The 25,430-nt window shown below is 39.0% G+C and overlaps 1 protein-coding gene and 1 pseudogene across 5 annotated transcripts in view; both read left to right on the forward strand.

The window, feature by feature from the left end:
* IFT74 (intraflagellar transport 74) overlaps positions 1-25,430 on the forward strand; it is a 109,478-nt gene that overhangs the window by 45,832 nt on the left and 38,216 nt on the right. For all 4 annotated transcript variants that reach the window (XM_054256903.2, XM_002742991.5, XM_054256906.2 and 1 more), the window contains 4 exons: positions 1,800-1,938; positions 4,381-4,443; positions 9,603-9,746; positions 12,338-12,378. In XM_054256903.2, the coding sequence (XP_054112878.1) occupies positions 1,800-1,938; positions 4,381-4,443; positions 9,603-9,746; positions 12,338-12,378 (387 nt within the window). The remainder of the gene's footprint in view (positions 1-1,799; positions 1,939-4,380; positions 4,444-9,602; positions 9,747-12,337; positions 12,379-25,430) is intronic.
* LOC100405665 (small nuclear ribonucleoprotein E pseudogene) lies at positions 8,766-9,276 on the forward strand (annotated as a pseudogene). Its single transcript, XR_013534647.1, has one exon. The product of XR_013534647.1 is annotated as a small nuclear ribonucleoprotein E pseudogene (transcript).

The following is a 25,430-nucleotide window of genomic DNA, read 5'->3' on the forward strand; positions in this document are numbered from 1 at the left end:
TTTCTCCTATGTAAAATGGAATGCTTTACTACAACATTAGTTCTCATCTAACTACATTGTGGGAAGAAACATTGTTGGTAGTCAGTAATCAAGTTTAAAATGAATTAGTTCCAAAAGATGAATTCCACTGGGCTTCAGTATCCTTAATCTATGAAATAAAGAGATTGAAATACATATTTTCCTCTTTCAAATTCTGTGAGCTCATATACCTATGCAAATTGTAGCAGAAGCTCATATACCTATACAAATTGTAGCAGCAGGAAACACGTTTGTTATACTGTTGAAATTGAAGCTCCAATTGAAGATATCACTTCTCCGACAAAAATAAATAAATTGAGGCAAAAATAAATTGAAATTCCAGGTTGTCTGTTTTATTATGTTCATCTTTTACTTGGTTATTTTGGAGATTTTTTTTGTAGAGAAATTTCTGAATTTAGGTTGTTTATTCTAATAGTAGGATATGAATGTGTAGAAGTTGTATAGGGGATATGTGGATCTACAGCCTTATTTGGTGATTCTGAAAACTGCAGAGGTTGGTATCTGTGAGTGAAAGAGAGTAAATAGTGATAGGTGAATCAGATTTTGAATCCCAAAATGGAAATTAATGATCTTGGGACTAAAAATGTATGTTGAATCAAGCTTTTTATAAAATGTGAATCTTTTTTTTTTTTTAGGTGGAGTTTTGCTCTTGTTACCCAGGCTGGAGTGCAATGGCGTCATCTCTGCTCACTGCAACCTCCGCCTCCTGGGTTCAGGCAGTTCTCCTGCCTCAGCCTCCTGAGTAGCTGGGATTACAGGCACGCACCACCATGCCCAGCTAATTTTTTGTGTTTTTAGTAGAGACGGGGTTTCACCATGTTGACCAGGATGGTCTCGATCTCTTGACCTCGTGATCCACCCCCCTCGGCCTCCCAAAGTGCTGGGATTACAGGCTTGAACCCGGCTAAAATGTGAATCTTGAAAGTATTTAGATAAGTGGCATCTTACCTATTTTTTTTGCAGAATTTTTCTCCACCTTATCAGTAATTGACCTTCCCTAGGCAATAAGTGACATGTCATTGGTATTTCTTTGGATTCTATAATAAAAATGGTTATTGCTTCTAATTAATTTCGCTATTACTACTTTTATATGATTACGTGTGTAATCTTTCAGTTATTTTTTAGAGACAGTAGCTTAATATTTTGCCGTGCTAAAAAATAGCAATAGTTTGTGAAATAGCAACGTTAACTAAAGCAGTAAGTAAAAGAGAATTTAAGCAAGTATATTACTAATCTAAAGCCATAATTTTTAAAAAATTGAATTGAACTGTAGATTTCTCTACTCCCTAGTTCTGTCAGAGCTGCACTGCATGATTTACATAGCAAACTGCTATACGATACTTAATTTGGTCAAAAAATTTTATGGCTGACGGATGCTTGAAAACCACAATTCTAAAACTTCTTGTCTAAACTTTAAAGGTACGATTTTAAAAATGTATAAATGCATCCTCATATATATAAGTTATTAAGGATTTTCTCTGATAATCTTTGTGATTTCTTAGTAAAGTAAAATGGAGAGTAAGGAAGTAGAGGAATTTGGGGATGGAGAAGAGAAAGATGTAAAGTAAGTTTGTGCTAATGGGGCCAAATTTTATATAGGTCAAATAGCATTTTTTAGTACAAATATAAAGACTTTTCAGTCACACACTATGGTTGAATATCTTTAAGTATTCTGTTAAATTAGGACTGTGACTTGTGTAAAATAATTGGATTTTTTTTTTCAGTATTGCATCAGGAGTATTATGTGCTTTTGATTTCAGGAAAGAAAAACAAATAAGAAGCGTAGAAGAAGAAATTGAACAGGAAAAACAAGCAGCAGATGACATTATCAAAAATATGTCTCTTGAAAACCAAGTCAAGTACCTGGAGATGAAAACCACAAATGAGAAACTATTACAGGTGATAGCAATTCCTACTGTGTGCCAAGCACATATCAGTCTTGCTACTAAAAGTATAGTTTAAATGTCAGCAGCATCAGCATCCCGTGAGCACTTGACTAGACTTTGAGATCAGAGTTTTCATTTTAACAGGGTCCCCAGCTGATTCATACAGACATTCATATTTGAGAAGTATTTATTTAGAAAACGTAATTTTCTTACACTGCTTGACGACCTAGCTTTTACTCTAATTATTTTTTGTTCACTTCCGTTTATTCATTTTGCATTTCATAAAGATGCATGAAATACTTGCATTTATTAAAAATACTTGTCTAGGCCGGGCGCGGTGGCTCACGCCTATAATCCTAGCACTTTGGGAGGCCGAGGCGGGTGGATCACGAGGTCAAGAGATCGAGACCATCCTGGTCAACAAGGTGAAACCCTGTCTCTACTAAAAATGGAAAAATTAGCTGGGCACAGTGGTGCATGCCTGTAGTCCCAGCTACTCAGGAGGCTAAGGCAGGAGAATCGCTTGAACCCAGAAGGCGGAGGTTGTGGTGAGCCGAGATCGTGCCATTGCACTCCAGTCTAGGTAACAACAGCGAAACTCCGTCTCAAAAAAAAACTTGTCTATAAATACTTGCACTTATAAAAATACTTGCCTATAAATTTTAAAAGTCTATGACGTATGAGGCCTTTTAACATTTTAATGCAATCATTAAGAGGCATCATAGGTCACAGGTGGAGGTTGCAGTGAGCCGAGATTGCACCACTGCACCACTCCAGCCTGGGTGATAGAGTGAGACTCTGTCTCCAAAAAAAAAAAAAAAAGCCCTCATAGACCAGATCCATATGGATATTTACTTTTTTTCCTTTTCCTTCCTGCTTAACAAACAGCTAACCTTTTAATCTGTTAGCACTCTGATTTGAATGACTATTGTCTTTTAATTATATTGCTTAAATATCCATTTTTAAAAATTAATTTTTTTGTTGATACACAACAGTTGTACATGTATTTATGGGGTACATGTGATCTTTGCATGCATGTATACAATGTGTAATGATCAAATCAGGATAATTAGGATATCCATCACCTCGATCATTAGCATTTTTTTGTTCTAGAAACATTTTAAATCTCCTCTTCTAGCTATTTTGAAACATACAATAAACTATTGATAACTGTTGCCACCCTACTGTTCTATGAAATATGAGAATTTATTCCTTCTCTCTCCCTCCACTGCCCCATGCTCCCAACTGGGCAACACCTTAACAGCCTCTGGTAACCATCATTCTACTACCTCCATGAGATCCACTTTTTTAAGCTCCTACATAGGAATGAGAACATGCAATATTAAATGAGCAGTGTAGGTCCCTGCTGAGGGGATGAGAATCCTCTCAGTGCTCAGTCGTGATGGTCCTTTTTTTATGCCCAGATGGCCCTTAACTAAAGAGTAAGCAAAGAATTAGGCCCCATAAATGCCAATAATGATTATAGTTTTAGTTTCTCAGACATTCCTTTGCTGACAATTTAGTAACCTTTTTATTTTAGACTAGATTTCTAAGATGCAGTGAAGCATTGAAGAAACAGTATGATAAAAATGCCAAAATACTACCAAAATGTAGTTAATCTTGTATGGGATGATGAATGAGTAAACAGTTTAAGGATCTTATCCTACAAGTGAACCATGGCCAGGCGCAGTGGCTCACGCCTGTAATCCCAGTACTTTGAGAGGCCGAGGCAGACGGATTATGAGGTCAAGAGATCAAAACCATCCTGGCCAACATGGTGAAACCCCATCTCTACTAAAAATACAAAAATTAGCCGGCTGTGGTAGAACATGCCTGTAGTCCCAGCTACTTGGGAGGCTGAGGTAGGAGAATTGCTTGAACCGGGAGGCGGAGGTTGCAGTGAGCCAAGATCGCACCACTGCACTCCAGCCTGGCGACAAAGCAAGACTCTGTCTCACCAAAAAAAAAACAAAAAAACAACAACAAAAAAAACTGAACCATGTTTATATTTACATATATAGTATAGAGAAATTAGGCCAAAGATAAGAATACATGGTTAAAAATTAAAATTTTAAATCATAACTTCAAACAATGATATAGCTTGAAAGCTTCTAATATTTTATGTTCTCAGAACATAGTGTGATTCACTGTGAAAAGGTTTAAGGTCTAGCTACTTTTGAGAAACTCATGAAGTTTTTTTTTTTTTTTGAAGGCTAGTTTTTAGGAATAATGAAAGAAGTTGGGAAAAGTGGAAATAATGAAGTGTTAATAAATTCTATTCAAAATGCAAGATACCGTGAAGATACTTAGAAAGTTTACTTTGTCACATCTATATTTGAAATGTTGAGAAATAGAGAAACAAATTATTATTTTTTCTTCACCCCCCTTCTCCCAACTACAACAAATTAGTCTTAATGTAATTTGTATTTAGGTTTGCTTTTTTTTTTCCACTTAGGAATTAGATACACTTCAACAACAACTGGATTCACAGAACATGAAAAAAGAGAGCCTGGAAGCTGTAAGTATAAAATCAAATAAGGGTTCTCATACTACTCAACCAAAAATGTTAATTCAGCCAAGTATATTAATATAACTCATTCAAGTACATATTTATCTGGCAGTTTACTAATAGGAGTTTAATACTTTTTCTTCCTATTCTGGACCATAAAGATCCTAGTATGGTAAGAAATTAGATTCAGTTATTCAGGACCTACTATGCATAAAACAAATCATTCTGCCCTATCTGGGACATGCAAAATCCAATGTCAATTAATTTTTTTTTTTTTTTTTTTTGAGACAGGGTCCTTCCCTGTCACTCAGGCCAGAGTTTAGTGACATGATCATAGCTCACTATAAATTCAAGTTCCTGGGCTCAAGGGATCCTCCCTCCACATCTTCCCAAGTAGCTAGGACTTTAGGCAGGAACCTGGCTACTTTTTATTTTACTTTTTGTAAAGATGGGGTCTTGCTATGGCTGGTCTGCAGCTTCCGGCCTCAAGTGATGCTCCTGCCTTGGCTTCCCAAAGTGCTGGGATTACAGGCATGAGGCATTGTGCTCAACTTCTAATGGCAATTTAAAGACACATACCCAGGAGACTAAAAACAAAGGAAGAAGGAGAGACATGAACACGAGTTCATCTCTTTAAGGATGTAAAAACTTGCATTTGTCAGGAGATAGCTGTGCTTTACCTTTGCTGCAGCTCATTCCTTTACAATAAAAGTTTCTGTGACTTAAAAAAAAACAAACTTGCGTTTGTTTTCTTATTCATTTATTTAAAACAAGTTTTAATTCACAAAACAAAATGTGCTTATGGTTTAAAAATAGTTGAACAAGATGAAAGTAAAAATGTCTGTTTTGTGTCCTTCTTTCCTGATAGAACTACCGGAAAGACATTATCAAGTGTTACTCTATGCTTTTTTGAGCTCTTAACACATATCAGCATCATATTCATGTAATCCCCACAAAGTTCTAAATCCATCTTGATTTTACAGTTTGGAAAACCTCAAGTGGGATTCATACTTGCTATGCTATCTGTAGGTTTTTTTCACCCTAACATGATATCTTCAGTGCCTGTTTATATCAGTTCTTAGAGAACCCCCTCATTATTTTAAATTACTATATTATGTTGTATAATTATAACACAGCCTTGTAAATGAACAGATTGTTTATAGTTTTCTGGGATTATAAACAATACTTCAGTGAAAGCATACATTTTATGCAAAGTTGCATTAGTATTTCAGAATATTGAATTCTCACAATGGGTCAAAAGGTATACACTTTAAAAATGTTGTAAGATTGCCAAATTGCCTTCAATGTGAAAGCTTATTTCCCCTGCATTCACGGACAGCAAATATTACCTGGCTTTTCCAATTTTAGCTAGTTTGATAGGTAAAAATTACTAACTTATTTTAATTTTCACGTGTTTACGCGTAAAGTTGAGTATCTGTTTATGTCATCTTTGGCCAATGAATTTCTTTTTCCGTGAACTCCTTTTTCATATTTTTGGCATTTAAGTATACTGTCTGTACCTCAGATCTTGCCTCCCTTTCCTGATTTCCTGAGGATTCAGGTGTATACCATGATGATAGTATTAGGAACTGTTGTAGATGGACAGATTGCTAACAGCCTAGCTTGCAAAAGAAATGAATATTTTGTAATTAATTCTTTTGAGAATTTGCTATTGAAAGTTATTTCATTAAAAATAGGTAGTTTTCTGTGTTTGATTGTCCATCTATAAATGCACTTCATTTTTATTTCCTTGGATCTCTGGTGATGGAAAAATGCCTAAAGAAAAAAGGACCACATTTAGTATTAATACAACTAGCTTGCTGAACTCTTCACTGTTCCCTTTTGGGGTAGGTGTGAGTCAAGTCTTATTTCACTTGTGAATTTAGTTTCCACAGGAAGAAGCATAAGCTATAAACTTAGATTTACTTTTTGTACTGATGCCACTCTTCTTTGATGTCAGTAGATTTATGCCTAAAATAACAAAGAGTTTTAAAAATACACAATATTTGGCCAGGCATGGTGATTCACGCCTGTAATCTCAGCACTTTGGGAGGCGGAGGTGGGAGGATCACGAGGTCAGAAGATTGAGACCATCCTGGCTAACATGGTGAAACAAAAAATTATCCAGGTGTGATGGCACGCGCCTGTGGTTCCAGCTACTCAGGAGGCTGAGACAGGAGAATCTCTTGAACCCGGTAGGCAGAGGTTGCAGTGAGCTGAGATCCCATGTCTGCATTCCAGCCTGGGCAACAGAATGACACTGTCTCAAAAAAAAAAAAACCAAAAAACCAAAAACAATATTTGCAAATTGAGATAACATAAGTCACTAATTCTATTTAACTTTTGCCAGATTTCTTTTTTTGAGGGGGGATGAAGTTTTGCTCCTTTGCCCAGGCTGGAGTGCAGTGGTACAATCTCGGCTCACTGCAACCTCTGCCTCCCAGGTTCAAGCAATTCTCCTTCCTCAGCCTCCTGAGTAGCTGTGATTATAGGTGTGTATCGCCACACTTGGCTAGTTTTTGTATTTTTAGTAGAGACGGGATTTCACCATGTTGGCCAGGCTGGTCTCAAATTCCTGACCTCATGATTTGCCCGCCTCAGCCTCCCAAAGTGCTTGGATTGCAGACGCGAACCACCGTGCCCAGCTCAGATTAATTTTATTTATTTATTTATTTATTTATTTATTTATTTATTTATGACTTGTTCTTCAAGAAAATATTGTTTCAGATAGTGGTCAGTCAACTGGTATTTATTGAATACTTTATGCTCACTGCTTTACAGTGTATTTGGTTATGCTTACTTAGTTCACAAGAGTGGGGAAAAAAATCAGGTGAAGGCGTGAGCTGAAGTCTTCCAGAATAGTTTTATCAAGATGCAATTCAAATACATCTGGAGGATTGTTAGGCAGAAAGGAAAAGATACTATGAAAAAGGATAGCATAAAATTCTATATGTATTTTTTATCATGCCTTTCTTTATGTTATCTGATGCCTAATCTATTATTTGAACTATATATATAATCCATTGCTTATGGATTTTCAAAAATTCTTGTCTACTTGTTTCTTTTTTTGAGATTTTTTTTCTTTCATACTTTTAAAAAAGAAGAGATCTTCCCTCTTAAAAATTTGGTCTTGTTCAGCCAGGCACGGTAACTCACGCCTGTAATCCCAACACTTCGGGATGCTGAGGCGGGCAGATCACTTAAGGTCAGGAGTTTGAGACCAGCCTGACCAATATGGTGAAACCCCGTCTCTACTAAAAGTACAAAAATTAGCCGGGTGTGGTGGCAGGTGCCTGTAATCCCAGCTACTCGGGAGGTTGAGGCAGGAGAATCGTTTGAACCCTGGAGGTGGAGGTTGCAGTGAGCTGACATGTTGCCACTGCACTCTAGCCTGGGAGACAAGGGTGAGACTCTGTCTCAAGAAAAAAAAAAAAATTGGTCTTGTTCATGCTCTAGGTCTGGTTTCAAATGTCACTGTTAACTCTATGTATTTGTTAACTTTGAAAAGTTATTTACATGTCAGATCCTCAGTTTCCTCATCTGTAAAATGGAGATGATAGTGCTATCTTGTAGAGTATCACTTTGGATATGAGAGATAGCATATAAATAACATGTAGCATAGTGTCTGACATAGAACAGGTGCTCAGTAAACAAGAGTTTCAAATGTCATTTTAATCATCATCACCACCATTCCTAGCTTTTTTGTTATCTAATAATATTTTTGTCACATCCTTATTTTTTCTTTGTGGAAGGTAGGATAGTGCTGAGTACACGATAACTGTTATTACATGTGTTAATTTCCTAATGCTTCTCTAACAGGATATCACAAACTGGGTGGCTTAAAACAAACAAACACATTTTCTCACAGTTCCAGAGCCTGGTAGTCTGAAATCAAAGTGTCAGCAGAACATGCTTCCTCTATGAGACTCTAGAAAGAATATTGCTCTGCTTCTTCCTAGCTTCTAATGGTGTCCATCAGCCCTTGATGTTGCTTGATTTGCAGATGCATCACTCTAGGCTTTGCCTGAGTCATAACGTGGAATTCTCCTGTTGTGTCTGTACTCTTCTTATAAAGGGCACCATCATATTGGATTAGGGCCCACCCTAATGACCTCATCTTAATGTGACTAAATATGCAAAGAGCCTATTTCCAAATAATGGTCAGATTGACAGGTTTATGATGTTAAGACTCCACCTTACCTTTTTCAGCAGACACAATTCTACCCACAACATTGTGGAAAAATACATGTTAAGACCTATTTAGGGGAAAATATGTTCTCTACAACACTTCTATGGACTTTGAATCAGACATTGTGTTTAAAGTTGTACATGATTCCGGAAGTTGCTATCAGAGGCAGCGTGCGAGTGTGCTCCTTGTGAAATTCCACCATGGCGTACCATGGCCAGGGCCAGAAAGTGCAGAAGGTTATGGTGCAGCCCATCAACCTCATACTTACAAATAGATCGCAGATTCAGGTGTGGCTCTATGAGCAAGTGAATATGCGAATAGAAGGCTGTATCATTGGTTTTGATGAGTATATGAACCTCGTATTAGATGATGCAGAAGAGATTCATTCTAAAACAAAGTCAAGGAAACAACTGGGTCGGATCATGCTAAAAGGAGATAATATTACTCTGCTGCAAAGTGTCTCCAACTAGAAATGATCAGTGAAGTGAGAAATGGTTGAGAAGGATACATTTTGTTTTTAGATGTCCTTTGTCCAGTGTGAACATTTATTCATATTGTTTTGCTTGCCCTTATGTTATTACAAGATGTCAATAAATGCTATGGGATTGTTTGTATTAATAAAAATAAATAAATAAATAAAAAATAAAGTTGTACATATGTTGTGACATTTTCTTTATTCTCCCATTGGTACAGTTTCCTATATTTATTCAGATCTTATATGTAGAAAATAAACTAAGGCTGTCGACTTCTTGTGAACCTTAGACTGAAAATAGCTTATTAAAATATACAGGGTTTATTTTTATATTTCCAGTTTAGGAATGTGCTTTGTAGCATTATTGAGTACTAATGGCATTTGTTGTCTGTATTTAAAGATGCTGGGTAGTTTAAATTTACCCCCTATTCTTATAAATTGAAACCTATTTGAAAATAATTATTGATAAAATACTAATTAAAAATTTCCCTTCTTGTTTTCCTTTAGGAAATAGCTCACTCCCAGGTGAAACAGGAGGCTGTATTGCTACATGAAAAACTTTATGAGCTGGAGTCCCATCGAGATCAAATGATTGCAGAAGACAAAAGCATAGGGTCTCCAATAGAAGAGAGAGAGAAATTACTTAAGCAGGTGGGTAAAGAAAACATACTTATTTTAAGATGTCTGGTTTTGGTACATGTGTTGATTCTGTTTTATTTACGGGATATGAATTCAACCACAAGCTACTAAGTTTATGTCTAAAAATGGTTTATGTGAAGAAGTAACTTTTTAATCTAGATTTCCTTTTTTTTTTTTTTTTTTCTTTTTTTTTTTTAATGCAGGGTCTCACTATGTCACCCAGGCTGCAGCATAGTGGTGCAGTTGTTGGGGTTCAGGGGTTCAGGGAAGCCCTCAGCTTCCCCGAGAGAATGTTTCTCCAGGTTCTTGGTCTGTCGCTCTCTCAAGAATGAGAGAGGAGACCACGGCGCAGTGTGCTTGTGCAATAAATACCAGAACCCAGACGTGTTTCAGAAAAGTGATTTATTTAGGTAGAGAGAGAAAAAGGAGGAGGAGCGAGAAACAGCTAGTTTCTCATGCACTGAATGAGAGAAAGAAAAGCCGCTCTCACACTGAGTGAGAAGAGTTCTCAGCGGGAGAAAACCAGAGAAGGAAAACTCCCCTCACACTGAGGGAGAGAATCCGGAAAGATAGAATCCAGGAAAGGAAAGACAGCTTCCACACTGGGTAGAAGGGGACCCCAGAGGGGAAATCCAGGAAGGGAAAGAGAGCTCCCACTATGTGGAGCGGAGCTGGAAATCTGGTGTGGATGAAGGAGCAGGGGGATTTATCCTGGGAGAAATTCCCACCTCCCCAAGTTCCTCTGGCCAATGAAAGGAGTTCCTTTAAACTTCCGCTGGGGTGATTGACTCAGTTTCTTCCTGTGCCTGTGAAATTTAAACATAAACCGTTAAATCTCCCAGATGGAGAGAGATGGGAGTGGGGCATGGTGCTGGGAAGTTCTTACCCTTAAAACTACACCCCCTTGTCGACCTGTAAAGGCAACACATTCCTTCACAATCATAGCTCACTGTAGCCTTGAGCTGCTGGGCTCAAGCAATCCTCCACCTTAGCCTCCCGAGTAGCTGGGACTGTAGGCATGCGCCACCACACCAATTTTTTATTTTTATTTTTTGTAGAGATGGAGTTTTGTTGTGTTGCCTAGGCTGGTCTCAAACTCCTGGCCTCAAGCAGCGCTCCTTCTTCAGCCTCTCCAAGTGTTGGTATTATAGGCACCCAGCCTAGATTTTCTTAATCAAGTATTTCATACTAACTTAAGTAAAGCTAACGTTTCCTTGTTAGACATAGTTGACACTCTTCTTTATTGGTCATTAAATATTAAGATAATTTTTTTGGAGATATGTTTTATTATTTGTATTGGGCAAAAACTTGTATTTAGAAAATGGTGTATCCCAAGGCTGATGCCTTTTTTTTTTTTGAGACAGTCTCGCTCCATCGCCAGGCACCAGTCTGGAGTGCAGTGGTGCAATCTCAGCTCACTGCAACCTCCGCCTCCCGGGTTCAAGCAATTCTCTTGCCTCAGCCTCTTGAGTAGCTGGGACTACAGGTGCGGGCCACCACGCCCAGCTAATTTTTGTATTTTTGTAGAGACGGGATTTCACCGTGTCGGCCAGGATGGTCTCGATCTCTTGACCTCGTGATCAGCCCGCCTGGGCTTCCCAAAGTGCTGGGATTACAGGCGTGAGCCACTGCGCCCAGCCGGCTGATGACTTTTTGTGGTTGTTATTATTAGTACCTCCACGAAAAGAATGGTATTAACATTTCCTATGAAATTATCATATGTCCTAAAGTCATGTCACATGTAACATGTATTTAGTAGCTATCTTAGCACCCCAAGGGTGGCTTTAGCTTAACTTTAAATTATAATTAGCGTGCTGTTTATCCTGACACATTCTATTACGGCCTCAGGAGAACTCCACATATATTTGGGCACATGCCCAGTCAGGGACTCCTTTCTCCCTAGACTTAGATCAAGCCCAGTGCATTTAGAAGAAATGTAGGGATCAATTCAGGGACTATTTAATTATTAGAATCATTCCAGAAAGGTACTAACATCTAGAACCGGTGTGGTTCGTTGGAAAGAAATCATTGAAGGCTGAGGAGGAGTGATCTTGTGGTATAGCTACCACATAAAATATAGAATGGCTACCTAAATTTGAATTCCAGATAAGCAATGAATAATCTTTCAGACATATATATCTATATCTATATAGAAAAATTATTCATTGTTTATGAGTGATATGGATATTCCAAATGTTACATGGTACATATATCCCCTAAAAGATACTCACTATCTGAAATTCAAATTAAGCTGCGCTTGCTCAATCTAGCAACCTTACCTTGTGGGAGAGTGTGGGGGAATCTCAGAAATCCTAGATGTTTGTATCAACTTATCCAGGCCTGAGGTTGTGCTGGCCTGATGGTGCCTGGAGGGTAGGTATATCAGTTACTACCCTTACTTTGAGGAAAAGCGATAGAATCTTTGAATGGTTGCTTGGTGCCGTTCCCTTTAACTTCAAAGGTTGAAGTCTTAAAAATTAGATTTCAAGAAAGAAACTGGATTTGACACTTTTGTACAATGTTCTGTGGAAGGAAATTGTCTTTAAGATTGCCTTAATATGAGTTATTTTTTAAAATACTGCTTCCTTTTTATGCCTTTATAGGTTAAAGATGATAATCAGGAAATAGCCAGCATGGAAAGACAGTAAGTAGCTTTATACTAGAACATGTTACATCCACTTCTCACTTTAAAAATTACATTCCGAAGGTACAAGAGTGGCTCTTACTCTTTCAGTTTTGCTTATATCTTTAAATATTTATTTGTTTAAGAGCCATTCCATAGTATAATTATTTTTAATAAATAGCTTTATTAAGATATACTTTATACCATATAATAGACATATTTAAACATTTTAAAGCTTGTTATTAGTATATTCACAGAAGTGTGCAACCATCACCTCAATCATCTTTATTTTTAAATTTTTATTTACTTTTATTTTTTTGAGACCAGCTTTCACTCTGCCACTCAGACTGGAGTGCAGGTGGCATGATCTTAGCTCACGGTAACCTCAAACTCCTGGGCTCAAGCGATTCTCCCATCTCAGCCTCCTGAGCAGCTAGGACGACAGGCACACACCACCATATCTGGCTAATTTATTTTTATTTTTAGTAGAGCTGAGATCTTGCTACATTGCCTGGGCTAGTCTCCAGTTCCTGACCTCAAGCGATCCTCCCATCTCAGCCCCCCAGAGAGCCGGAATTACAGGTTTGAGCCAGTATGCCAGGCCCCCAGTTGATTTTTGAACAATTTAGTCAGCCCAATAAAACCCTTACATTCTTTAACCATCACCTCTCTTATCCATCTCCCAGCTCTGGTCATGCCTGTTCTGGACATTTCATATAAACGGAATCATTCAAGAAGTGCTTCTGTGTGGCAGGATGCTTTCACTTAGCATGGTGTTTTCAAGGGTCTTCTGTGAGCCTTGCTTTATCCAAGATCAGCTGACTGTAGGTATTTGGCTTATTTCTAGGTTCTCTATTCTGTTCCAAGGCTCATAGATGAACCTTGAAAACTAAGGCGAATGAAATATTATTTGGAAATAAAAATTAATAAAATACCAAGCATGTATTAGTATTTTACTAATTCATCATGCTACTGTGAACATCCCTGTACAAGTTTTTATATGGACATATGTTTTCACTTGTATATATACACCTAGGAGTGGAATTGCTGACTCATGTTGTTCTCTATGTTTAACTTTTGAAGAACTGCCAGACTTTTCCAAAACAGCTTTACCATTTTACATTTCATTTTTTTGTATTTGAATACATTTATTTGAAATTTTTAAAACAATCATTTTACTACCGGTCACCAGAAAGCATACCAATTATTTTAATTTTATTTATTCATTTATTTTATTTTATTTTTTTGAGACAGAGTCCCGGTTTGTCACCCGGGCTGGAATGCAGTGGTGCAGTTTTGGCTCACTGCAACCTCTTCGTCCTAGGTTCAAGGGATTTTTGTGGCTCAGCCTCCTAAGTGGCTGGGACTACAGGCATATGCCACCATGCCTGGCCAAAATTGTTTAAATTTTAATCAACTAAGTTGTAAATTAATAAGTAGTCAATGACAGAATTGCCTTTTAATGTTTCTCATATCTATTGCAATGTTTTTGTTGCTGATTACAACTTTAGAAATTAAATTTTGGAATTACAATCTCTACTATGAGCTGAATTGCAGACCACATTTTAAGTCTTTTGCAATACTGGCTAAGGTACTGAGAAACTAATGTTTTTGTTTTGTTTTGTTTTGTTTTCTGTTACTTTGTAACTGTAAGCAAATTTCCATATTATTATGGCTAAGAGAAGATTTTTTTGTTTTGTTTTGAGACAGAGTCTCACTCTGTCACCAGGCTGGAATGCAGTGGCATGATCTCGGGTCACTGCAACCTCTGCCTCCCGGGTTCAAGTGATTCTCTTACCTCAGCCTCCCGAGCAGCAGGGATTACAGGCATGTACCAGGCATGTACCACCACGCCCAGCTAATTTTTGGATTTTTGTAGAGATGGGGTTTCACCATGTTGGCCAGGATGGTCTCAATCTCCTGACCTCATGATCCGCTCACCACGGCCTCCCAAAGTGCTGGGATTACAGGCGTGAGCCACTGTGCCTGCCGAGATTTTTTTAAAGGAACATTTAGAATAGCTTTATTTTATCTTTTTTATCTCAACAGTTTTTGGAGAACAGATGGTATTTGGTTACATGGATAGATTCTTTAGCGGTGATTTCTGAGATTTTGGTGCATCTATCACCCAACCCAGTGTCCACTCTACCCACTGTGTAGTCTTTTATCCCTCACCCCTCTCACTCTTCCCACCAAGTCCCCAGAGTCCATTGTATCATTCTTACGACTTTGCATCCTCATAGCTTAGCTCCCACTTATAAATGAGAACGTACAATGTTTGGTTTTCCATTCCTGAGTTACTTCACTTAGAATAACTGTCTCTGATTCCATCTAGGTTGCTGTGAATGCCATTATTTTGTTCCTTTTTATGTCTGAGTAGTATAAATATATACACACACTCACACATACATACCACATTTTTTTTTTTTTTTTTGAGACGGAGTTTCGCTCTTGTTCCCCAGGCTGGAGTGCAATGGCGAGATCTCGGCTCACCACAACCTCCACCTCCTGGGTTCAGGCAATTCTCCTGCCTCAGCCTCCTGAGTAGCTGGGATTACAGGCACCTGCCACCATGGCCAGCTAATTTTTTGTATTTTTTAGTAGAGACGGGGTTTCACCATGTTAACCAGGATAGTCTCAATCTCTTGACCTCGTGATCCACCCGCCTCAGCCTCCCAAAGTGCTGGGATTACAGTCGTGAGCCACCGCACCCGGCCATACCACATTTTCTTTACCCACTTGTTGATTGTTGTCCTTTTGGCTGTTTCCATATTTTTGCAATTACAAATGGGGCTGCTATAAACATGCATGTGCAAGTGTCTTTTCATATCATGACTTCTGTTTCCTCTGGGTAGATACCCACTAGTGGGATTGCTGGATCAGATGGTAGATCTACTTTTAGTTCTTTAAGGAATCTCCATACTATTTTCCACAGTGGTTGTACTACTTTATATTTCCACCAGCAATGTAAAAGTGTTCCCTTTACACCACATCCATACCAACATCTATTACTTTTTTATTTTTTAATTAATGGCCATTCTCGTAGGAGTAAGGTGGTATTACATTGTGGTTTTGGTTTGCATTTCCCTCATAATTGATGATGTTGAGGTTTTTTCCATATGATTGTCGACCATTTGTATATCTTTTTTTTTTTTTTTTGAGACGAAGTCTTGCTCTCGTCTCCCAGGCTGGAGTGCAGTGATGCAATTTCGGCTTACTACAACCTCTGTCTCCTGGGTTGTAGTGATTCTCCTGCCTCCCCAGTAGCTGGGATTAGAGACACCTGCCACCATGCCTGGCTAGTTTTTGTATTTTTAGTAGAGACAGGGTTTCACCATGTTGGCCAGGCTGGTCTCAAACTCCTGATCTCAGGTGATCTGCCCACCTCAGCCTCCCAAAATGCTGGGATTACAGGCATGAGCCATCACACCTGGTTGTGTATCTCCTTTTGAGAATCATCTATTCATGTCCTTAGTCTACGTTTCACTTTTTTATGGGATTTTTTTTGTCTTGCTGACTTGAGTTCATCGTAGATTCTTGATATTAGTCCTTCCTCAGATGCACAGTTGATGAATGTTTTATCCCACTTTATGGGTTGTCTGTTAACTCTGCTGATTATTTTTTTTGCTGTGCAGAAGTTTTTTAGTTCAATTAGGTCCCATCTATTTATTTTTGTTTCTGTTGTGTTTCCTTTTAGATTCTTTTCAGCTCATGAAGTCTCAATGTCTAGAAGGGTTTTTCTGATGTTACCTTCCAGAATTTTTATGGTTTCAGGTCTTAGATTTAAGTCTCTGATCCATCTTGAGTTGATTTTTGTGTAAGGTGAGAGATAAGGATCCAGTTTCATTTTTCTATGTGTGGCTTGCCAATTGTCCCAGCACCATTTGTTGGATAGGGTGTCCTTTCCCCACTTCATGCTTTAGTTTGCTCTCTCAAAGATCAGCTGAGTGTCAATATTTGACTTTATTTCTGGGTTCTCTATTCTGTTCTATTGGTCCATGTACCTGTTTTTATGACCGATACAATACTGTTTTGGTGACCATATAGTCCTTATAGTATAGTTTGAAGTTGGATAATGTGGTCCCTCCAGATTTGTTCTTTTTGCTTAGTCTTATTTTGGCTATGCAAGCTCATTTTTGGTTCCATGTGAATTTTAGGATTGTTTTTTCTAGTTCTGTGAAGAATAATGATGGTGTCTTGATGGGAATTGTGTTGAATTTGTAGATTTCTTTTGGCATTATGGTCATTATCACAATGTGGATTCTAGCCATCCATGAGCATTGAATATGTTTTCATTTGTTTGTGTCATCTATTATTTCTTTCAGCAGTGTTTAGTTTTCCTTGTTTTTCACCTTCTTGTTTAGGCATATTCCTAAGTATTTTATTTTGTTTTTGCAGCTATTGTAAAAAGAGTTGAGTTGTTGATCTCTTTGTCAGCTTGGTTGCTGTTGGTGTATAGCAGTGCTACTGGTTTGTATCCATTGATTTTGTATCCTGAAACTTTACTGAATTCGTGTATCAAATCTAGGAGTTTTCTGGATGAATCTTGAGGGTGTCCTAGGTATATGATCATATCATCAGCAAGCAATGACAGTTTGACTTCCTCTTACCAACATAGATACCCTTGATTCATTTCTATTTTCTGATTGCTCTGGCTAGGACTTCTCGTACTGTGTTGAATAGAAGTGGTGACAGTGGCCATCCCTGTCTTGTTTCAATTCTCAGGGGGAATGCTTTCAACTTTTCCCCATTCAGTGTAATGTTGGCTGTGGGTTTGTCATATAGATAGCTTTATTACTTTAAGATATGTCTCTTCTGTGCTGATTTTGCTGAGGGTTTTGATCATAAAAGGATGCCGGATTTTGTCAAAAGCTTTTTCTGCATCTATTGAGGTGATCATTTTATTTTTGTTTTAATTTTGTTTAACTGGTGTATCAAATTTTTTTGACCTGTGCATGTTAAAGCATCCCTGCATCTCTGCTGTAAAACTCACTCGACCATGATGGATTATCTTTTTGATATGCTGGTGAATGTGGTTAGCTAAATTTTTTTGGAGTATTTTTACCTCTAAATTCATCAGGGATATTAGTCGATACTTTTTTTTTTGGTTATGTTCATTCTTGCTTTTGGTATTAGGGTGATACTGGCTTCATAGAATGATGTACGGAGGATTTCCCCATTCTTTGTCTTCAGGAATAGTTTCAGTAAGAGCAGCAGCAGAGGCTGCCATAATCTTCCTTGAAACCTAACTCCATTGGCCTGAAACCACCCCTTTCATCTTCCACATTTGGCCACAGGCAGCCCCATCAAAGGAGACTCTGAGCTCTAACACGCCTAACCCTGCCCCCACCTGATAGTCTTTCTTTACCTGCCCTTATAGCCAAAGACCTAAACTTGTAGCAGCTCTGTGGCCCCACCCATCACTTGAGAAGCACAAATATTTATTTAGGTGACCTTAGGGCAACTTTGTATCCACCCATACTACTGTAGCTGATGCCCTCTTGAAAGTGCCACCTCATGGCTAGAGGCCAACCAACACAAATCATTACAGCAATTCATAACAGAACAATCCTGCCCCAAGGAAGGAGAAAACAACAGCTAATTCCACTGCCTGTAACATCCACACTAACCAGGGGTCCTGAGTCTGTTCACATGACAGCTTCACTGTCAGCATAACCAGCATTCAATAAAACCAGTGCACTAAACAAAACTACAACCAAGGACTCTCACAGAGTCCACTTCACTCTTTAGCTACCTCAACCCGAGCAGGTGCTTGTATTCACAGCTGAGACCCCGAAGACAGATCACATCACAGGACTCTTTGCAGACCCTCCCCAGTACAAACCCAAAGCCCAGTAGCTCTGGTGGGTGGCTAGACCCAGAATAGCAATAACAATCACTGCAGCCAGCGCAGTGGCTAGCTGCACGGGAAATCACACAGATCCCGGTGCTCTAACAACGGGCGACCGAAACACCTGGGATAGAGCCATCTGTTCAACTTAAAAAAAAAAAAAGAAAGGCGCTCTGAGGCAGGGAGCCAGGCGAGCGGGCTCGGCGGGTTTCACCCCCACAGGGACAAAAAAAAACAGCAACTCGAAACCCTCCAGGTGGAGAGTTTCACTACCAGCACAGCTGAACCCAGGATAGTGCAGCTCGGTGGGGGAGGGGTGTTCGCCATTACCGAGGATGTCTGCCCCTACGGAGGTACACTCCCATTGCTGACGCAGCCTGCCGTTGCCGATGCAACACACCATAACAGAGACTCTGCTGCAGGGTGGAGCTGGTGGCAGCAGGGCCCACACCACATCAGCAGGGCGGAGCCTCGGCAGGCAAATAGTGACTAGACTGCCTCCTAGCTGGGCAGGATAGTGCCACGGACACTCATAAAGAAAGCCCCAACCCCCCGAGACAGAGCATCTGAGGAAAAAAAGGAGTTCTAAGAGTTCTGCTGCAGCAGAATTAAACGCACCTGCCTAACAGCCCTGAATGAACAACGGAGCTCACAGCTCAGCACTTGAGCTCCTATAAAGTACAGACTGTCTCCTCAAGCAGCTCCCTGAACCCTGTATATCCAGAGTCACCTCAAAAAGGACTGATCAGACTGACATTAGGCGGGCACCATTCTCGGACACAGATAGCAGAAGAAGAAGCTGGTAGCATCCCTCACAGTTCCGCAGCTGCTACAGGTGTACCCCAGACAAGCAGGGCCTGGAATGGACCTCAGCAGTCGTACAGCAGAGGGGCTAGACTGGTAGAAGGAAAACCAAGTAACAGAAAGACCTCATCATCAACAATCTGGGCGTCCACTCAGAGACCCAATCGAAAAGTCAGCAACTACGCAGACAACAGGTGGATAAATCCACAAAGATGGGAAGAAACCAGCGCAACAAGGAGGAAAACACCCGAAACCAGAACACCTCGCCTCCTAGAAAGGACCAAAACTCCTCACCAGCAAGGAAACAAAGCTGGACGGAGAATGACTGTGACGAAATGACGGAATTAGACTTCAGAAGGTGGGTAATGAGAAACTTCTGTGAGCTAAAAGAACATGTTCTAAATCAATGCAAAGAAACTAAGAACCTTGAAAAAAGATTCGAGGAAATGATAACAAGAATGGATAACTTAGGAATATGAATGAATTGAAGGAGCTGAAAAACACAATACGAGAACTTCACGAAGCATGCACAAGTTTCTACAGCCGAATTGACCAAGCAGAAGAAAGAATATCAGAAGTCGAAGATAAACTCAATGAAATAAAATGAGAAACCAAGATCAGAGAAAAAAGCGCAAAAAGGAATGAACAGAGTCTCCAAGAAATGTGGGACTATGTGAAGAGACCTAACCTACGTTTGATAGGCGTACCAGAAGGGGACGAAGAGAATGAATTCAAGCTGGAAAATACTCTTCAGGATATTATCCAGGAAAATTTCCCCCACCTAGCAAGGCAGGCCAACTCTCAAATTCAGGAAATACAGAGAACACCTCAAAGATATTCCGCAAGAAGAGCAACCCCAAGGCACATAATCGTCAGATTCAACAGGGTTGAAACGAAGGAGAAAATACTAAGGGCAGCCAGAGAAAAAGGTCGGGTCACCCAAAAGGGAAGGCCATCAGACTCACCGCAGATCTCTCGGCAGAAACTCTACAAGCCAGAAGAGAGTGGGGGCCGATATTCAACATCCTTAAAGAAAAGAACTTTCAACCCAGAATTTCATATCCAGCCAAACGGAGCTGCATAAGTGAAGGAAAAATAAAATCCTTTGCGAACAAGCGAGTACTCAGAGATTTTGTCACCACCAGGCCTGCTTTACAAGAGCTCCTGAAAGAGGCACTACACATAGAAAGGAACAACCAGTACCAGCCATTCCAAAATCATACTAAACGCTAAAGAGCATCAACATAATGAGGAATCTACATCAACTAACGGGCAAAACAGCCAGCTAGCATCAAAATGGCAGTATCAAATTCACACATAACAATATTAACCCTAAATGTAAATGGACTAAATGCACCAATCAAAAGACACAGACTGGCAAACTGGATAAAAAAACAAAACCCATCAGTGTGCTGTATCCAGGAAACCCATCTCACATGCAAAGATACACAAAGGCTCAAAATAAAGGGATGGAGGAAGATTTACCAAGCAAATGGAGAGCAAAAAAAAAAAAAAAAAGCAGGAGTTGCAGTTCTCATCTCTGATAAAACAGACTTTAAAGCAACAAAGATCAAAAGAGACAAAGATGGTCATTACATAATGGTAAAAGGATCGATACAACAAGAAGAGCTATTGATCCTAAACATATATCGACCCAATACAGGAGCACCCAGATACATAAGGCAAGTTCTTAATGACTTACAAAGAGACTTAGACTCCCACACAATAATAGTAGGAGACTTTAACACTCCGCTGTCAATATTAGACAGATCAACCAGACAGAAAATCAACAAGGATATCCAGGGCTTGAACTCAGACCGGGAACAAGCAAACCTGATAGACATTTACAGAACTCTCCGCCCCAAATCCACAGAATATACATTCTTCTCAGCACCACATCACACCTACTCTAAAATTGACCACATAATTGGAAGTAAAGCACTCCTCAGCAAATGCAAAACAACTGAAATCATAACAAACAGTCTCTCAGACCATAGTGCAATCAAGTTAGAACTCAGAATTCAGAAACCAACTCAGAACCACACAGCCTCATGGAAACTGAACAACTGGCTCTTGAATGTTGACTGGATAAACAATGAAATGAAGACAGAAATAAAGAAGTTCTTCAAAACCAATGAGAACGAAGACCCAACATGCCAGAATCTCTGGGACACATTTAAAGCAGTCTCTAGAGGAAAATATATAGCAATAAGTGCCCATTTGAGGAGAATGGAGAGATCCAAAATTGACACCCTATCGTCAAAATTGAAGGAGCTAGAGGAGCAAGATCAAAAAAACTCAAAACCTAGCAGAAGACAAGAAATAACTAAGATCAGAGCAGAACTGAAGGAGATAGAGACACGAAAAGTTCTTCAAAAAAAATCAATAAATCCAAGAGCTGGTTTTTTGAAAAGATCAACAAAATAGACCAATAGCCAGATTGATAAAAAAGAAAAGAGAGAACAGCCAAATAGATGCAATAAAAAATGATAAAGGGGAAACCATCACAGATTCCACAGAAATTCAAACCATCATCAGAGAATATTACAAATAACTCTATGCACATAAACTAGTAAACCTGGAAGAAATGGATAAATTCCTGGACCCTTGTGTCCTCCTAAGCCTAAACCAGGAGGAAGCTGAAACTATGACTAGACCAGTAACAAGGTCAGAAGTCGAGGCAGCAATTAAGAGCCAACCACACAAAAAAAGCCCAGGTCCAGATAGGTTCACAGCTGAATTCTACCAGACACACAAAGAGGAGCTGGTACCATTCCTTCTGAAACTATTCCAAATAATCCACAAAGAGGGAATCCTTCCCAAATCATTTTATGAGACCAACATCATCCTGATACCAAAACCCAGCAGAGACCCAACAAGAAAAGAAAACTTCTGGCCAATATCCATGATGAACATAGATGCAAAAATCTTCAATAAAATATTGGCAAGCCAATTGCAACAGCAAATCGAAAAACTTATCCATCATGATCAAGTAGGATTCATCCCAGGGATGCAAGGCTGGTTCAGCATACGCAAGTCTGTAAACGTAATTCACCACATAAACAGAACCAAAAACAAAAACCACATGATTATCTCAATTGATGCAGAGAAGGCTTTCGACAAAATTCAACAGCCCTTTATGCTAAAAACCCTCAATATACTCGGTATTGACGGAACGTATCTCAAAGTAATAAAAGCTATTTACGACAAACCAACAGCCAATATCATACTGAATGGGCAAAAACTGGAAGCATTCCCTTTGAAATCTGGCACTAGACAAGGATACCCTCCTTCACCACTCCTATTCAATATAGTTCTGGAAGTTCTAGCCAGAGCAATCAGGCAAGAAAAAGAAATAAAGGGTATTCAAATAGGAAAGGTGGAAGCCAAATTGTCTCTATTTGCAGATGACATGATAGTATACCTAGAAGACCCCATCGCCTCAGCCCAAAAAATCCTGAAACTGATAAGCAACTTCAGCAAAGTTTCAGGATATAAAATCAATGTGCAAAAATCACAAGCATTCCTCTACACCAATAACAGACTTAAAGAAAGTGAAATCAAGAACGAACTGCCATTCACAATTGCTACAAAAAGAATAAAATACCTAGGAATACAACTCACAGGGAACGTAAGGGACCTCTTCAAGGAAAACTACAAACCACTGCTCAACAAAATAAGAGAGGACACAAACAGATGGAGAAACATTCCATGTTCATGGTTAAGAAGAATTAATATGGTGAAAATGGCTATACTGCCCAAAGTAATTTACAGAATCAATGCTATCCCCATCAAGCTACCATTGACATTCTTCACAGAACTGGAAAAAACCACCATGAACTTCATATGGAACCGAAAGAGAGCCTTGCTAGCCAAGTCAATTCTAAGCAAAAAGAACACAGCGGGGGGCATCACACTACCGGATTTCGAACTATACTGCAAGGCTACAGTAATCAAAACAGCATGGTACTGGTACCAAAATAGAGATATAGACCAATGGAACAGAAGAGAGGCATCGGAGGCAAAACAGCATATCTACAACCATACAATCTTGGATAAACCTGACAAAAACAAGCAATGGGGAAAGAATTCCCTGTTTAATAAATGGTGTTGGGAAAACTGGCTAGCCATGTGCAGAAAGAAGAAACTGGACCCCTTCCTGACACCTTACACTAAAATTAACTCCAGATGGATTAAAGACTTAAACATAAGACCTGGCACCATAAAAACCCTAGAAGAAAATCTAGGCAAAATCCAGGACATAGGAGTAGGCAAGGACTTCATGACCAAAACACCAAAAGCATTGGCAACAAAAGCCAAAATAGACAAATGGGACCTAATGAAACTCCACAGCTTCTGCACGGCAAAAGAAACAGTCACTAGAGTGAATTGGCAACCAACAGAATGGGAAAAAATTTTTGCAGTTTACCCATCTGACAAAGGGCTGATATCCAGAATTTACAAAGAACTCAAACAGATTTACAGGAAAAAAACAAACAGGCCCATTCAAAAATTGGCAAAGGATATGAACAGACACTTTACAAAAGAAGACATACCTGAGGGCAATAATCCTATGAAAAAATGCTCATCATCACTGGTCATTAGAGAGATGCAAATCAAAACCACATTGAGATACCATGTCACGCCAGTTAGAATGGCGATCATTAAAAAATCTGGAGACAACAGATGTTGGAGAGGATGTGGAGAAAAAGGAACACTTTTACACTGTTGGTGGGAGTGTAAATTAGTTCAACCATTGTGGAAGACAGTGTGGCGATTTCTCAAGGCCTTAGAAATAGAAATTCCATTTGACCTAGCAATCCCATTACTGAGTATATATCCAAAGGACTATAAATCGTTCTACTATAAGGACACATGCACAGGAATGTTCATTGCAGCACTGTTTACAATAGCAAAGACCTGGAACCAACCAAATGCCCATCGATGATAGACTGGATTGGGAAAATGTGGCACATATACACCATGGAATATTATGCAGCAATCAGAAATAATGAGTTCGTGTCTTTTGTAGGGACATGGATGAATCTGGAGAACATCATTCTCAGCTAACTGACACAAGAACAGAAAATGAAATACCGCATATTCTCACTCATAGGAGGGTGATGAAAAATGAGAACACATGGACACAGGGAGGGGAGTACTAAGCACTGGGGTCTATTGGGGGGAATAGGGGAGGGGCAGCGGCGGGGGGGGAGCTGGGGAGGGATATCCTGGGGAAAAATGACAAATGTGGGTGAAGGGGAGAAAGGAAGCAAAACACACTGCCATGTGTGTACCTATGCAACTGTCTTGCACGTTCTGCACATGTACCCCAAAACCTAAAATGGAATAAAAAATTAAAAGAAAAAAACAGTGGAAACAAAAAGCCAAGGTATTCAGGCAATAATTAGCACAATGAATAGAATGGTAACCACACATTTCATTACTACTGTTGAATATAAATGTCCCAAATGCTCCACTTAAAAGAGAATAGCAGAATGGATAAGAATTCACCAAGTATCTGCAGTCTTGAAGAGACTCACCTAACATATAAGGTCTCATGTAAACTTAAGGTAAAAGGGTGGAAAAAGATACTCCATGCAAATGGTTACCAAAAGCAAGTAGGAATAACTATTTTTTTTATATCAGACAAACAGAATTTAAAGCAACAACAGTTGAAAAAGACAAAGAGGGACATTATTTAATGTTAAAAGGACTAATCATATAGGAAAATATCACAATATAAATCTATATGCACCTAACACTAGAGCTCCCAAATGTATAAAACAATTAGCACTAGACATAACAAATCAGATAGACGGCGATACAGTAATAGCGAGGGGCTTCAGTACTCCATTAACAGCAGTAGACAGGTCATCAAGACAGAAAATCAAGAAAGAAACAATGTATTTAAACTGCACCCTAGAACAAATGATATTTATAGAATATTCTACCCAACAACTGCAGAGTATACATTCTGTTCATCAGCACATGGGACATTCTCTAAGACAGACCATATGATAGGCCGCAAAATAAGTTTCATTAAATTTAAGAAAATCAAAATTATATCAAATATTCTTTCAGACTACAGTGGAATTGAATTGGAAATTAGCTGCAAAAGGAACCAACAAGGCCATGCAGATACATGGGAATTAAATAATTTGCTCCTTGAATGATCTTTAGGTCAACAATGAAATAAAGATGGAAATTTAAATATTCTTTGAACTGAACAATAATAGTGACACAACCTATCAAAACTTCTGGGCAGCAAAAGCAGTGCTAAGAGGAACATTCAGAGCATTAAGTGCCTATGTCAAAAAGTCTGAAAGAACACAAATAGACAATCTTAAGGTCACACCTAAAGGAACTAGAGAAACAAGCACAAAGCAAATCAATCTCCCCAAAAGAAAAGAGATAA

Source organism: Callithrix jacchus, chromosome 1 (genome assembly GCF_049354715.1).
Source record: "Callithrix jacchus isolate 240 chromosome 1, calJac240_pri, whole genome shotgun sequence".
Lineage (NCBI taxonomy): Eukaryota > Metazoa > Chordata > Mammalia > Primates > Cebidae > Callithrix > Callithrix jacchus.